Raw genomic sequence first — 16,487 nt, 5'->3', positions numbered from 1 at the left:
AGGATCAACGGGTTTGACGGGATATGTAGTCGTTTGCTACTTATGAAACGCGTGGTCTCGTTTTTATTTTATGATCTCTTTCATTTAATATTTAATAAGATATGGTTGTTTATAAAATAACTTCTTACACATACTTTGTAAACACGGACTGAAGAGGAAAAGCTATCATTTTTACATTTATTTACACTTATCAATCATATTTGGAAATTGACTCATTCTGAAGCTATGTTTGTTAAACACGAAGTTATTTGCTGTATATAGTTATAGTATAGTATATAGTAAGAAGTCACATGCAGATATGATATCAAAGCTAAAAGTTCTAGTTGTGCAATGTTGGACACATTTATTTGATAAATGTAGTAATCTATGACAAAGGTTCCATATCTGGTATTTTGTGACATTTTAACTAGAAGCTGGTCTTAACCAAGTCTCAAATTTGTATGTACGTGTTTGACATGATAACTATCATGAAAAAGTGTGGTTCCCTACATCCCTGTGGTTATAGACCTGTTTATAAGCTTTCTAAAACAAAAAACCATCCTAAACCAACCCATGTAGTTTGATGAGTAAACAGACCAATGTTGTTGAGTCTACCACTGTGTCATTTAATGAGCACCATCCCAACATTTAATAAAACTGGTAGTCATCCAAACAAAAAACAATCACCTACTCACAAAGAAACAGATGAGGGCATGTAGTAGACAGCACCCCAACTGTCAATACGTATTGTCGCTGGTCTTCAGCCAGAATCATTGGAACTCTCCCAACCTGAGTCCGGTTCACACAGTATCTATAATTTTGTGCCAGTGTCTGCCAATTGCATAAAAAAGACAGTTAGCTGAACCGCTAATCATTAAGCGGGAAATGCAAGAGTGAAACTACTCCGGACCGGTGAGTAACAGGGTGTCAACCAAAAAGTTGAAGATGTTCGACTTGACTTACAGCCCCACCCTATAGTTTATGCAAGAGGTTTGATGAGTTTGGCAACACATTTGTTAAAGGTATAGGTCACTAAGAAATGAGAATTCATCATTTATTCACCCTTATGACATTACAAACATACGTGACTTTCTTCTGCAGTACACAAAAAAGATATTTTGAAGAATCTAGGTGACCAAACAACATCGACTTCTATTGTATTGACACAAAACCACAGAGACATTACTCAAGATATCTTCCACAGAGGAATAAGACGAGTTTTCGAACCCCATAAAGGTGAATAAATTATAAGATTTTTTATTTTGGCTGAACTATCCCTTTGTGCAATTAGTAAACATTTTACATGCTTAACCAATGGGTCATTTTATTTATTGCTTAAATATAAAGTATATATAAATCATAGCTTCATCCCCTTTTACAACAAAATATACATACAGTAAATAATGTGATAAGCATTATAATGGTTATTATTATTAATGAAAAGGGTATTTCGGGGCCTAAGATAGAGAATGTAAACAAATTACCTTTGTCAAGGTCCAACATAGGTCCAATCACTTTAAATACCGCAACAAATACCGTGCCGCAGACTTTATACCGAGGTATCACTGTACAGGGAGATTTTTATATTGTTACATGCCTAGTATTTTGACATGGATTGACATGCAATTGATCTTGCCTTGAATCTATAAATGTGCCCAATCCAAGTTAAACTATACATTTATAACCATATCTTGATGAAGAGGAGAGACTACTGTATAACCGTTTTGTTTACAACCAAAAGATACTAAACATTTATGGTGTTCACCTACTAAGAAATATTCTAATATGGTCAAGCCCCACAACCAAAATAAATTTACATCTGTTCACTATACTTTGAAGTTCAAAATAAAAGTAGTGTACAAAATATATGTGACAATGGCCGACTGAATCAGTAGAACATTATTTGAACTAATGTGTCAGAAAAAAATAATTGACAACGAATCAATGCAGCTCCATTGATAATCACTATTAATATTTTTAATATTACTGGTTTGAATGAAGGAAAATACACACAACAAGCATATGATCACAGGACAGCAAACCTGTAGACTGACAAGGTAAGGTCGCAGAGACTGTAAATATTTGCAAGTGTTATTTGAATACATGACTGACATATTTACAAGTGAAGTTTTCCTCCGAAACACTCTGGTATGCACAAAAGATCCTATTGTTTTGTTCCTTGGCCGCACATTGGGAGAAGTTGGCTATGTTTGCCCTTTCCATCAAGTAGCCAATAATATTTCCTCTGTTTGCATATAGACCCCCAGTAAAAAGCTTCTCTATCAAAAAAGAATAATCAGAACAATACATATGATGTATAAAATGAGAAGCAATTAATAAAATATAATCTGAACCACTAGTATTTGGTTACCGTAATATTTTTTTTGCAGTCCTTATCACATAGCCTTGATTTTTTTTCTACAATTCTGAGTTGCCAGACACACATTCATTACTGTGAGACACACCGTTCGAACCAACAACAACAGTGACAGTACAACACAATATTCTTTCAGCTCTAGTTTATATGTAATTCCAAGATATGACAGATGAAAGCCCCTGAAATGCGTTATGGGTTCAGGCAAATATTGAGGATCCTTTGTATAAAATCTAATTACTGAATTTTTTAAACAACCAGTAGCTACTTGCTCCAGGTTCGGTCTTTCACCCTCCTCTCCAGGTTTCGTGAGGGAGTGGCTTGTGCAAAGGGTTACAGGAGGTCCTTGTCATATCTTAAAGATCAACACATGAACAAGGAACACAATGTCCACTCTGCATTTCTCCCCCCTGATGTCACCATCTAACTCAAGGTTCTTAAGAGCTCTGATATGGGATCGGTGGAGTGTGTTTATGGGGGTGTGGTCGAGAATCAGCACGTGTGTGGACAACAGGTCTAGAAAAGGTTCTTCCGTTGTTCTCCGTCCTCTTTCGGCATCTCTACTTTTCCTTGATCCCTCACGAAAGCTCAAAAATGAGTCTTGTAAGAGTTTGTAGGCTCTTTCTTTCAGATAAAGCAGAGGGTTACGCCCCCTTTAATTTACATCGCACACAAAATTTGTCGACCAGGCACTTTTGACAACAGCTTAACAACAAAACACACGGTCTGGTGCCTACTTTACGTCAATGACATCCAACTTGGGCGTGTTGAGTCAGAAAGAGTCATTAAATTACTATCGATGGCACACGTACATTTAATTATATACTTTAATTTGTTGCTATTTAATATATAATTTTACATTTAATTATCTCTAAGTTCCCCCTACGGGTCCGTTTAGGGTCCTGTTCGTCTCCCACTAATTGCTCAGTGCCTCTCCAGGGCGTGCATCCCATCCCCAGAGTGCTACTTGCAGACGAACTGGTCGACCAGCGACGTGCAACGCTTGCATTTGACGTAGCAGCACCAGTGGAATTTGCAATGGCAGCGCTCGTGCTTGTAGGTCTTGAACTGGTCGTAGCCGCGGCCGCAGCACATGAGCTCGCAGCCGTCCATCCCCTCCGAGGTCTTGTTGCAGAGGCGGCCCTGGGTGCCCAGGGAGCCGGTGGTCTCGTTGCGCAAGCAGTAGTCGGGGCTAGGGTCAATGTAGGCTAGGTCATCGGCCGTTGGGGGGTTGAATCGGTTGTTGACCAGTTCCAGCTTGCCTCGTCGGTTGATACGCATGGCCGCGGCGCTGTCGTACTTTTCCTTCAGGAACTCGCCGACGCGGCGGAAGTCAGCCAGCTGGAGCCAACAGGTTTTGAGGCTGCACGAACCCGACACTCCGTGACACTTGCACGCGACGTTTGCCAGATTGTACACTGCCTGAGTGGAGAAACAGAATTAAGAAATAAAGAATGGTTGTAAAAGTACTTTATCTCGAAGCAATAAGCACCAAATGAAATGTTAACAATGATTATTATTATATTATTTATATTAGCTGTCACCGGTGGCTGACAATAAAATAGGTGTACTTAGAAATTTCCGCGTTGGCCCAAGGCTCTGTTAACGGCAAAACAGCAATCTGGGAGTGGCCCACATTTTATTAGCCAATCAGATAAGCTATCAGCCTGTAAATCATTTTGCACATTTGCTTAGATGTCTTTGGAGGGTGGGGTTCTGTGTAGTTTAGGAAATGGAGGGCGAGCTATTAAATGGCCTGCAAATGTGACAAAACTTTATCCAATTTCAAAATCTAGAATACCCATTCCCTTTCCCTTTATGTATCTTTAACCTTTACCTAAGTTAGAAAAAACTAATTAAGAATTCCGAAATCTTTTATACAAGGGTGACCTGGCCAAAAAGGTAACACCGTATAAAACACAATTTACAATCCAATACAATCAGGAACAACAATAATTTACCGGGGATAAAAACACAAAAACAACTTTTGAGGTATGTTTCAATATTAAAGCTATGTATGGGAAACCTATCTTAATGCAGTTGCATTAGTGAAACATATGTTCTCTCTTTTGATAGTAGTCCAAAACAATCTTTCATTAAAACAATTTCGCCCTCTAGAGGCCAAATGCATTCAGTGCACCACATCTTTTTGAACCTGGTGGGGTCCCCATAGGCATTTGAGTTTACGGTCCCTTAACAAACAACAGAACTGCGGTGAAAGCATTTGGAGAACAATGGGATGAATAGTCATTCTGTTTAGAACACACAGAGAGCCCCACGTACACTGACAACAGACTTCCTGCTGACTAAATTCACTGCACCCCCCAGCTGAATCAATAAAAAAACACTCAACATATTGTTTTAATGAACTAACGGACGTTTTTACTTTCCGTTCCAGCCTGTCTTTTGTCATTTGTCGTTTTGTTTTACTACATTCAACATTTAAAGACTACTTTAAACAAACTGGGGCACATCTAATACATTTCACATTAAACCGGCTAATAATCGCTTCTCTAATGTCTGGGTGGGCATTGTGGGTATTTCCGTCTCGGTTTGTGATGTGTCTTGTTTGCTGTACTTTTGTACCCGTTTAGTGTCCTGAACGAGAGAACATTAAAGGCATTCTCTCTCTCCCTCTCTGTCATTTAAGGCCCAGCAGACTCCTCCCTTTAACACCTCACGTGAGAACGTTTAACGGCCGTCTTTGAGGATGTGCCCCGCTATTCTTCAACCCCCCTTCGGTGGCAGCTGTTAAAGTTCCCTCCCTTTTACCAGCTCGCACACAGACATTAGGGGAAGTTCCAACACCTTTCAAGTCTCTATCATCACCGGCCCTACCTGCATACCTGTCTACAATCCAGAAACAACACACACACTTACGTAAACACGCTTTCCCACACGCCACAGGCTCACATCACGCAAACGCCTCTCAGTTATTTACCATCTCGCGTGTGAGGTTGCCGTCTCTAATGATCTCCCACAAAAGGGTTTAGGGGATTTGTATGCAACATGTGCGTCCAACTGAAACTGCGTTGGTATAAAGGCCTCTGTTTCTCTCTTTTATTCGTCTTCTTTCAGCGGTCTCCTTTGCTCTCTTTCCCCCCCTCCCTTTTCACTCTCTTTCTTCCCTTTTCTCTTTCTGGGCCGAGTGACCAAGGTGTGATGGATAGACAGACTCATTGGTGCGTGGTAAGGACACGCATGCGGTGCTGTGGATAAAGGAGCGCGCTCCAACGGGGTCAGGGTCGGCTACCGGGCGGAGTCGGGGCGGAGCACGAAGACGGCAAACAACCGTCCCTGGAGGTGAAGAGATAAGAGACGTGGGACGGGGATCCAGAGAATCCAAAGTAAACAAATAATCTTGTGCCGAGATAATCTAGCAGTGAATGACACGAAGCTATATAAAAGACCAACTTTTTATCTCAAAGATTAAAACAATTATTTTCGAATAATACCCTTATATAGGTAGAGGTAGTTTGGTTCATGCGCCTTTGTGACCCACAGCAACGGAACCACATGCACCATCTTTCACTAAACCTTTACAACCTCGACTCCACAGTGAGGGGCATCCGATACGCTTATGATGCCTCTACAAAAGCCCACCAACACCAAAGCCATTCCAAGCAAGAAAAGTCTCCTGCAAATAGGGCCCTGTGAAAGGGAATGTCGGGGGGGCGGGTATCTCTGAGAAACAGATGAAACAGGGTCAAGGAACACCTTCACATCCACTCTATGACAACCCACCTCCGCCAGCGACGAAACGAAATAGACAAAAACAAGCATCTTTCCATTAAGACATTGATAATTAAAAAAAGTACGAAGAGGGAAATGAGGGTGGTCGGGAGAGATAATCTCCCAGCGTGCCCCTACAGAACGCATCCAGACCTTGACCTCCTCACCTCTGGGACCTCCAAGAGACGATTCTGGGAACTCAGAAGTGCCATAACTCCAGAGCAGGGGCCCTCTCTTCTGTAAACACCTTTAATACACTCATCTTCCCTAAGACAAACACGAGCGGCGGTGCTCTGCCACGGCAAGCGCCCACGTCAGCGAGCAAATGGACTTTTTATTGGACCGTTTCTTTTTAAAAGCACTCAAATAACTAAGGGAAAGAAGATGGAATCGGGTGTGGTATGACAAAGCGCGGGACTCGTAAGTGGACGAGGAACACATTCCAGCTTGATGGTGTGTTTTGGCAGGATGTGGTGACATTCTGCAGCGCATTCCGAGAGGGCGATAAGCTGCCCGCTTGAGTTTTATGCCCACCTGAACGTGGCAGGGGGGCTACAGTTTGCTGGAGCCAGATCCCCCCACACAGAAACATATTTGGATATGCTCCAATAATCTATTTAGCTCTTCTATAAAACAGCACGAAGCCATTCAAAAAAGAAAACGCGCCGTGTCAGAGAGTCCCTGACTCAACATATTGGTCACACGTCACCTTATTAAAAACAATTCGCTCTGGCCTGGACTAAACTTTTAAATTAATAAAAAGGTGATCGGAGTTGAGTGTGCACTATAAAGATTGTGAAATCTGTGAATAAGAAACATTAGGGGGAACATTTGGAAAAAGCAGATCTTTGGTGGTGGAGCTTTGACCTTGTGACCCCCGCCAGACACCCAAGGGCGCTAGCCGAGCACAGGAGCCATTTGGTCACTTGAGTTAAATGAACTCTCACATAACGAATGCATTTAGTGTTAATCGAAATGACTCAACGTTGATCACTGGGGTTCAAAAAATAAACCAAACAGAATTCAGATTTTGATAACTTCTGGATACATTTCTAGCAGCAAAACACACACATGTGTTTAAGAGGAACGGGAGAATGATGTAACTGTATTTGTTGTTGTGTTTGTGGTGCTCGGCAGGAGACACTAAACCTGCCTGGGGTTTATTCACTCTCAAACATCTAAAGCTGTGTTTATCCGTTACAGTGTATATCTGGGCTCTTGTTTCTCAACATCACAATATCACTCGCCAAGTTTTCCTCCATACCCATAGACCAATGCACCTTAACCAAAAAATAAAGAAGCGCAGTGGACTTTTTAAACGAAACAAAACCACGAGATTCAGTGAAAAATTTAGGTACTAGATAAACCATCTTTCTGTGTGTTCTCCATTCCTTACCATTCTCCCAGCCTCATTGTTCTGTAGGTTCATAAGCGTTCGTGCTTGGTCCAGGGATCCACGTGGGTGGTTCTTCTCACGCTCACGGGCGTCCACGAACTCCCGGGAGAAGCGGTAACCGTAGTTGACGTTGTCGCCGCAGCCACCCCACAACCAGTCTCTCGGAAGGTCTCTTGGACGAGCCGCCCTGCTGCATCCACAGGTGGAGAGCTCACCCTCACGGCAAGCCCGACTCACAGCGTTCACTACGCCCGCTGCACTGATGGCATACGTGAATGCTGTTTCTCTACTCCCTGCAAAAGACACAAAGACGACATGAATTTAATTATAGCCTTTTTTCTGGTGTCCGAATGTCACCCAAAATCCTCATTCCGAATTGATTAGTCGCTTTTAGTAAGGCCCAGAGTAAAAGACAAATTTTAAGGAACGCACAGATGGTAACAATCTTTCCAGTAAGCCCTACGGTAAGAGATAAGATTATCAGAAATGTGTGCGAGGACATAGACAGCCTCGATTCATTGTTCTCCTGTTAAACAGCGTACATCTTAATAAAAATATATTAAAGCGAGGGAAAAACTCTTTTCTAGTTTTGGTACACTTCATATGAGGCATATGATAACCCGCAATGATTTCCTGCCAAAGAGGCGCTGGGTTTATAAAAATTTGTGCTCTTTTTTCGCATCTGTTCTGCATGTGTTACCTGGCTTTTTTTCCCCATCTAATAAGCCATCTGGAATGCAGATTTCACATACCTCAACAACACAGGCAATACAGTTAATAGCGTTTAACATTTAAAAGCTGTTGAAACATGTTAAAAAACTTCTGGTACAACCATATTTAGAGATAAGCGCTTTCTATCAATGCTCAACAGCACAGTAATTACCAGAGGAAATTTGTCAAACAAAACGTTTTTAGACTGCTTGCCCTGAGAATTCCTCTTAAATGAACCAGCCGTCTTGCCTCTGACTAAATATGCTGCTAGTAAAAAATATTTGCATAAAAAAACACAGAAATGTCACCACATGACCATATGGCCTATGCATTAGTTTCTTTCCCAAACTTGCAGAACAGATTGTAGATTGTATAGAATATACAAACAAAAAGTAAAAAAAATAATAACAGTACTAATCGCCTCAACTAACTTTCAAAAAGGCGCGTTTAAACGGGTGTGTACCTGCATTCCTCCAATGCGCCTATTGAATTTAGAGGGTCACTTTTATGGGCCTTTGGTGCCCAGACTTCAAATAGAGTCCCGGATATCCCGACTCCGTGTCATCGTGTCATTGCATTTCAAAAGCGACGCTGGACAATGGGCCGACTAACACCTCAATATAAACCTCGCGATTGACTGCAAATAAGTCCCGTGCTATCTGGGGTGGGGGCATGACGCGCTCTTACACCTTATTTCACTGATGAGCGGAACTAACACTCAATTGACGCAAAAGAGCTCTCTTTACGCATACGAGCATGCTCTCACAGTAAGCATTGCTTTCGAATAATAATAAATGTATTATCTGAGAGGTATACAATTGCCTAACCCAAATTTAGACCACCAGGTATTTTCTTTTCTTAAAAGATGCCATTCTAAAGATTTTACGCATGCGTGTAAGCATAAACTAACAAACGGGACGTATGTTCAGAAAATAGCAACGTTCATCTGAAACATCTAAAGTCATCAATAATCAAAAATACATGGCATCAATCCGCGAAGTGAAAAAGCGCGTCATTTTAACACCTAATTACACAAAACTACAAAAACTTTGTTTTCGCTCCACTTTCAATTTACAAGTTTTGTTTTATTTTAAATGCGTTAAACACTGCATTGCAATCATATTTTTAATCCGTAAAACAGTGCCAGCAATCACCAATTACTTAGATAAAATGTGACGGAATCAGATTGATCCACGTACGTGTGCGCTTTGCGCATGGCGGTGTTCACCTGACTCACCTATCTGCATTACGCGGCCGAATACCGATGTGTTATCCACCGTGCTGCAGTTCCATCGCCTTTGCCTGAACTGGTACTGACACTCCTTGATGCCCGTCTTCGCCCCCTCTCCGATATAAACCATATGGTCCTGATATAGCTGGCACAGCTTCCGCTGACCCGGCGAAAGTCCCGTCAGCTGGCTGCACAGAGGCTGCGCTCCGATGATGTACATCTCCGGTCTCTGGATGGGGTTCATGGCTAATGACCTGAAAAAAATGAGACCAAAGCACTGACCATCAGCCAACTACAAGTTGGGTTTAGATATAAACAAAGGTTATATAATTTTTAAGAGCTGATATCATTATTAAAAGCTGCACAAACTAAAGACTACACGAACTACAATATTAATTCGCAAACTTTTATGCTGACCTTAGTCAATTCTACTCATAGGCATGATTGTAAACATTCATTTAAGATTTAGTTGTTTACATGGAAATGAAGACTTTTTCCTTCGTCACAATAAACCTTACCTTTATGAAACTTTGAGTTGCGGAACAGATTGTATCGAGTCTAAGGAAAAGTGTTGAAAACCTAAGATAAAGTTAAAAGCGTATACGACAAAGGTAACTTAAAGAAAATGTTGTCTCAAGTCGTGCTGCCTTGAATATTGGAACCCTTATTTACAAACAGTTCGGCCATTTGTTGCCCAATGTAAATATTGTGACAAAGCCTCCACATTTGTTCTCAACTAACAGTCATATACGATTTGATTCCTCTCGAAGACACCTAACTCAATAATATTATGAAAGTTTACTTTAACTCATATTGAAATTTATAATTTTGACGGAATCTTACCACCATGAGTTGGCGACCACCAGCAGATGTGGGTTGCAGGCGATGAGGGTCACTGCCAGAATTAGGTGTCCTTGGTTCATTCTTATATCCATTCTTCCACGTCCAAGAAATTGAAACGTGAAGAGCCTCCTCTGGGGAAACATTAGGAAATGACAGTAATCCGTTTAGAAGAGCTGCTTCCTTCAGATGTAACCTGACTAAAAAGTAACTCCTGAAGCACAGAACTCTCAATCCGTTCTTTTACTGTAGCCACAGCTCCTCGGATTTAAATACCAGCAGTGCGTAAAGCACCTATACGACCGGAGGCACTAGCGGAGTCTGACATCTGTTAAGAAAACATTAGTTCATAAAACGGAACGAATGTGGATGCCTGAGTGAGATTGGATATAAGCGCCACATGTTTGAAAGTTAAGAGAAAAAAGGAAGACTATAAGTGCATATAATATGAAAATAGCCCAAAAGCTCTCCACTTCTCACTCTGCCGGTTTTCGCAGTATGGACTAACACCTCTTCGCTTCTATGGCACAACTTAACCCTCCCTGCAAGCACTTATCCGCACCCCCTTCGTCTTTTACGAGGATACAATGGAGAGGAGGAGGAGCGCAGGGGGAGCAGAAGCACCGTGCGCTTTTCGGTAAGGAATTTGGGGAGGCCATTTCGATGGTGTGCAGAACAACACAAGAGGGCAGCAGATGAGAACTGGCAGGAGAGCCTTAAAGGGAAATTCATGGTCAGAACCCGAAGAGGACACGGGTGCTTTCATTTGTGCGTAAAGGCGCATTTTGGATTCGTGGTAAATCAGAACACAATGCGTTTATGAATAGGAACTTGAGATATCTATGGTGCTACGAAAATCTGTTCTAGACAAAGTCAGAAAGGCAAAAAGTTCACTTGGATGGATAGAGAAAGAGCGAATAAAAGGGTTAACGGCTTGGAAAATATCATTCTTCCATTAAAGTTCTCTTGCGCATAATCTCCTTTCTCTGTAGATCTATAGTTTACCGCAATCAATCCGAACGGAGGAAAACAAAAATTCCTCGAGTGACATTATAAATAAAAGCCACTTATCTGATCTTTGACTGTTCAACTCCTGCTACCCCGTAAATCACTGTTCACATAAAAGACACGATTGCATTAAACTAACTTGGGCACCAGATATCCGCTCACAATTGTAGGCAAGCGAGACTAAGCCATGCTATAACGTGGGGAATGATTTATCAGCAAACCCATTTTATAGAAGAATTTACAGCTGATAACCAATATTGCAGACATAAACAGCTACATTACACCCCATCATTCAGAAGTGCGGTGCAAGGAATGCAAATACAATGAGTGTTTTACAACTTCGGTCACTGCCAGAGTTATAGAGCGCCTTGTTCCAGCATCACCCCCACCTCAATTTCCCTACACCTTTCTTTTGAGTGCCGTCCTACAGACATGTCAGAATTGGTGTGAGAGACGCCACTCAATTTCCGAGCAGTCTGTGCATGATAAAGCGGCCTCTTCAGAGCCTTTCATCTCTTCTAATCCACACGCCCAGCCATCACCTTTACGCCTTCCATCGCAAACCTGGACTCGTCTCCCTGACGCACAGTGAGCAATAAACACTATTATTTATTTTACTTTACAGTACTGTGCTGTGTTGATAATTATTCTGCTTTCTGTTGCTTTTTAAACATAGAATTGAGTTGTGAAATTGTACAGATTTACACTGAAATGCGAACCTAAAGGAATGAGTCTAAACCCAATAAAAGTTTAATTATTAGTAAATGCATTGAGCAATATTACCTAATATGGTTGCATGGTGCTAAGACTAGGATTCATTTTCAAGATCACTATAAACTCACAATGCAAGTAAACCTTCATCTTTCAAATTAATATGTTTAAACGTAACCCATTTCCATTTACGCATTTGGCTGATGCCTTTATCCAAAGGAATTTACAGTGCATTCAGGCTATACATTTGATCACTTTGTATTCTCTTTCTATGGAGCTGCATGGATATAGTTTATTAGTATTAATAGTTCACCTTCATTATTAGTGAACGGGTAATGCGCCCCCTTGTGTACCGATTCGACAAATGTCAGTGGTGAAAAATAAACGAGAATATGAATTTATAGCACAGAAGAAAAGCATGTTTAACCCATTTTGAAAACGAATCCTTTTAGTAACTAACTGCCAAAAAATAACAATATTAATAACGCAACATGGGCACAATTAAAACAGAAATGGATATACTGTATGCACAGTGTACACAAGTGTAATATGCAAGCTAAACAATAGTTTTTAAAAATAATATGCATAAAGTTTATGTAAGAGTCAATTTCTAAACGAATGTGTGCACTAATGCGTTACTCTATCATACCACACGGTGGCGCACTCAAGCAAGCAATGACCAAGGATGAATAAACTGGCAAATACATTTTCTCACGGGGTGTGTGCAATCGTAGAGCAACAAGGCGCAATGCCTCTGTAGCAAACGACTGATAAAAACACTTTTGCTTATCAAGTAAATGCACTGAATGATTCGAAGGTGAAATCTGTATAAAAGCATGAATTCCACTGACTAAAATGTAATTATGTATTTTATTTAAGATCCTGTAAGGTCTTTTGTGGTTCACCTGAAATCCCTCTGTCCAGCATTTACGTTGATGCATTTGGCAGACGATTTTATCTTAAGTGACTTTATTCACAGTATGCATTTGATGAACTGAGCAACTGTTAATTCTGATCTGATAACCTGACTTGGAGTGCTTATGTGAACAGTTTTCTGATAGAAACCTGAAACAGAGGTAAGACGAAGACAGGCTCGCTGAACTCTGCTGTTACACGACTGTGCACAAAGAGCTCAGGGGCGCCAGAGAAAGACAAGATGCCACCCATACCAAAGATCCCAACTGGCATTAAAACAGCCACTTATCAAAACAAGACCCAATGCCTCTCTCTCTCACCCCTTTACAAGCAGAAATCAACAAAACCATGTGTCAAAATCACAATGTCTATTCGCTTTGAAACCATCTACATGTTGGTGCACTCATAAAAGCTTACTAAATTTACATTTAAAAAGTACAGCCTCTCGCTTCTGGAAAAACAGACCAAACACACCGATGACTCATGCACTACACACGATGTTCCTCCCCTTCACAATCTGACTAACCAAGCAGGTAGATGGAAACTGTCCTCGGGTCTTCAAACAGTCATATGTGAAGCAGGTTTCTTGCTGTTAATTCGCAGCACTTATAATAACCAAAGTGTTCGCAAGTCTGTAAAACTCTCTGGTTTCTCATTGAGTCACGCATACTGTAAATGCACCCCCACCCCCTTGACACACACAGAAACATGGCCATGTGGTTTGAAGCGGTGGAAATGAAGGGGAGGGGTCGGCCGAGAGGAACTCTACACGTGCTGGGGGTGGGGTTAAACAGTCCAGCTGTGTTTCCCAGGGTGCTTTGCGGCAGCCGCTGGGAGATCAATGGTGAGGCAGACCTGACAGATCTGTGTGCCGAGGTGTCTGAGAGCAGCCTGCTGTATATCATTAAAACTGCAGCGTCTCTCCGTAACGCTGTCTGCGACTAACCCAGATAGCAGGCAGACTCCCAAATCAAAGACATGTGGGCTTTACACAAACACAAAGTGAAATACACAATGCCTCTCACCGCTCGTCTCTCTCGCCGTCAATCCCACCTCATGTTGCTTTCTTTCACTCAAAGACATTCCTACTATGTACTCTTGAAATTCCTACTATGTACCCATAATTATTCCTTCTTTCTCTACTAGTCGGTTTCATCATCTGTCTTTTTTATGTTGCCCTTCACACATAATTCCCTTCTTCCCCTTTCTCTGAAAGCTTGTTTTCCATCTCTCTCCCTCTTCTGCCATTTTGTATTTCGGTCTGTCCTACACCTGCTGCTCAGATGTTTACGCGCCCATTCCTTTTGTCTCTTGTCTTGTTATTCATTCACCTTGTCTCTCTCGCTCTCTCTCTCTCAAACACACCTTCTGTCTTCTTCTATACCTATAATCCTATGTAATGACTCTATCGTGGCTTTGTACCTGTGTCTGTTCCATTGTCTTCCATACTTTACAGACATCTTTACATAACCGACTTAAAGGCAAAGTTCTCCCAAAAATAAAACTTACTTCATCATTTATTCACCCTCATGCCAAACCTGTATGACTTCTGTAGGACACAAAATAAGTTTGTTTTTAAGAATGTTGATAACCAAAAAAACATAGCCCACCCCCCATTGAATGGGTTTAAATCCACTGACACGTTGAGTTTCACAGAAGAAAGTCATATACAGATTTAGACAGATTTAGTTTTTTTTAGGTGAACTATCACTTTAAGGCTGCTCTTAGGTGACTGTAACAGCTCCAAATTCTGTGTAAAGATGCTAAATAAAACCATAAAAGTAGGCCTAGTACTTCAATGCAATATTATTACATTTAATACAAACGTTACATGAATTCTTTGAAGTAATACGAGGTCAAAAACGCTGAATGAGTAAGCATTTTTGCAATTAAAAAATTAGCAAAATGCTAAATCGTTTTAATGGAGTAGGCCTATAGCTTGCGTCACGAACACCATCTCCAAATATTCCAAAACCTTCTCCTGTTTTTGACATATTTTGTAATTTTACAGTCGCATTCAGCATTTATTTTTCATAAATGTGTGTTTAAGAAATTTTTTCTCCAACTAAGCTCTGTATAACCATACCATGTTAAATGGTGTAAATGCAGCCCATGATGGTAAACAGCACGCAGCATCAGCATTTATGGCATTAAATGCCATATTTCTCCCTGTATTCCTCTCTCAAGCTCGAAGAGGATGACTCATGTGCACGGCTCTCATTGCAAAAGTGAACGCATGTCTCTCGCTCGCTCGCTCGCTCTCTCTGTCTCCCCTCTGAGCCCATATGGCATTCTACACTGACGGCTCAGGAAACCAGACACAGGCCAAACTGGCCGCACATCAGTCACTCTCTCTCTCATGTGACGCACGTAGCCCCCTCTCCCTCTTTTTCACTCCGCCTTCCCCTCCATCAATTTGTTCCCAGTAAGAAGTCTGATAGGACTTGGTGTAGTGTGGAGAACCAGCAGGGAGCCTGCTATAAAAGCACAGGGGCTGTTCGAGCTACTTTATTCTTTAATAAATAGATGAACGCAGCAGTCAGGGGCCTGTGGCTGGAGCGCATGGGCTTCTGATGTGGGGGTGGGAGAGAAAGTAAAGAGGGGATTTATTGACAGCCGCTCCTCATTGACGCGGGACGGGGTCTGGAGCTGTTTATTCCAGTGTGGTGGGGGACGTGGCACGTGTTATTGATTTGTGGTGTTGTCCGAGAACCGGGCACTGAGTTTGGTTATTGCTTCTCGAAAAGAAGTGACACGTGTGTCCCACGAATTGTTGACCACTTCCTTGCGAATGCGATCACAGCTCTCGTTTCAAACTGTGCCGTTTAGGGATGAACATTCTGGCATCTTCGGCTCACTCTCTTATCAATTTACACCTGTATGGCTTTCTATTTTCTGCAGAAAACAAAAGAAGATATTTTGAACAGTCTTGGTTACTAAACAACAGCTATACCCATTAACTTCCATTGGTTTTGTGTTCATACAATAGAAGTGAATAGGTACCCCCTTTGTTCGGTTGATGACAGAATACTCATTTTAGGGCGAACTATCCCTTTAACCCTGAGATTCTCCAGCAGCTACATTTAGACTACAGTCAGTCTCATTGGGTAAAAAGGCTTTGACCAAAGGGTAAACAGCTCGTCGATGAAAAAGCTTTATTCATGGCACTGTTTGCTGAGCCTGCATGAATCTGCACGCATTGCATCTTCGCTGAGGGTACAGGTCAGCCTCACCAAAGTATCTTACTGCTCTTCCTCTTTGTATCTCTCTCACTCTTATCTCAGTAGAAGACAGAGGGGCTCGATCCCTCCTCGGGCATGATGGAGGCCGTCGCCAGCCTGGGCACAGTGCCCACTCCAGTCCTGGCAAGCTGACAGGCCGCTGGCTGCCCATCAGTCCTCCTTAGCTGCCCTGGAAAGCCTCTACTGTTTCTCCTCCTCGCAATCCAGGGACCACAGAGCGAACGGCTTTCGGAAACACTGCAGGTAGGTTTTATCTCACATCATAGACAGCAGCTATACAATGGCAAAGAAATGACACATTGGTCACATTCACAAAACATATATAGACTAAACTCACTCGTAAACCTC

At 41.8% G+C, this 16,487-nt stretch overlaps 1 protein-coding gene across 2 annotated transcripts in view; it reads right to left on the bottom strand.

The window, feature by feature from the left end:
• Nucleotides 1-1,929: 1,929 nt before the first annotated feature.
• Nucleotides 1,930-16,487, bottom strand: part of wnt5b (wingless-type MMTV integration site family, member 5b) — a 58,477-nt gene continuing 43,919 nt past the window's right edge. The window contains exons 2-5 of one of the 2 annotated variants that reach the window (XM_079453946.1): nucleotides 10,267-10,397; nucleotides 9,430-9,677; nucleotides 7,482-7,774; nucleotides 1,930-3,775 (exon numbers count right to left, since the gene is read on the bottom strand). In XM_079453946.1, the coding sequence (XP_079310072.1) occupies nucleotides 3,317-3,775; nucleotides 7,482-7,774; nucleotides 9,430-9,677; nucleotides 10,267-10,358 (1,092 nt within the window). In that variant the 5' untranslated portion in view covers nucleotides 10,359-10,397 and the 3' untranslated portion in view covers nucleotides 1,930-3,316. Of the gene's footprint in view, nucleotides 3,776-7,481; nucleotides 7,775-9,429; nucleotides 9,678-10,266; nucleotides 10,788-16,487 lie in introns of those variants that run through there. The other variant, XM_079453947.1, reaches the window with a different exon arrangement.

The sequence above is a fragment of the Barbatula barbatula genome (genome assembly GCF_947034865.1).
Source record: "Barbatula barbatula genome assembly, chromosome: 4".
In the NCBI taxonomy this organism is placed as follows: domain Eukaryota; kingdom Metazoa; phylum Chordata; class Actinopteri; order Cypriniformes; family Nemacheilidae; genus Barbatula; species Barbatula barbatula.
Note: the sequence above shows the minus strand (reverse complement) of the source record. Positions and strands in the feature narration are given on the sequence as shown.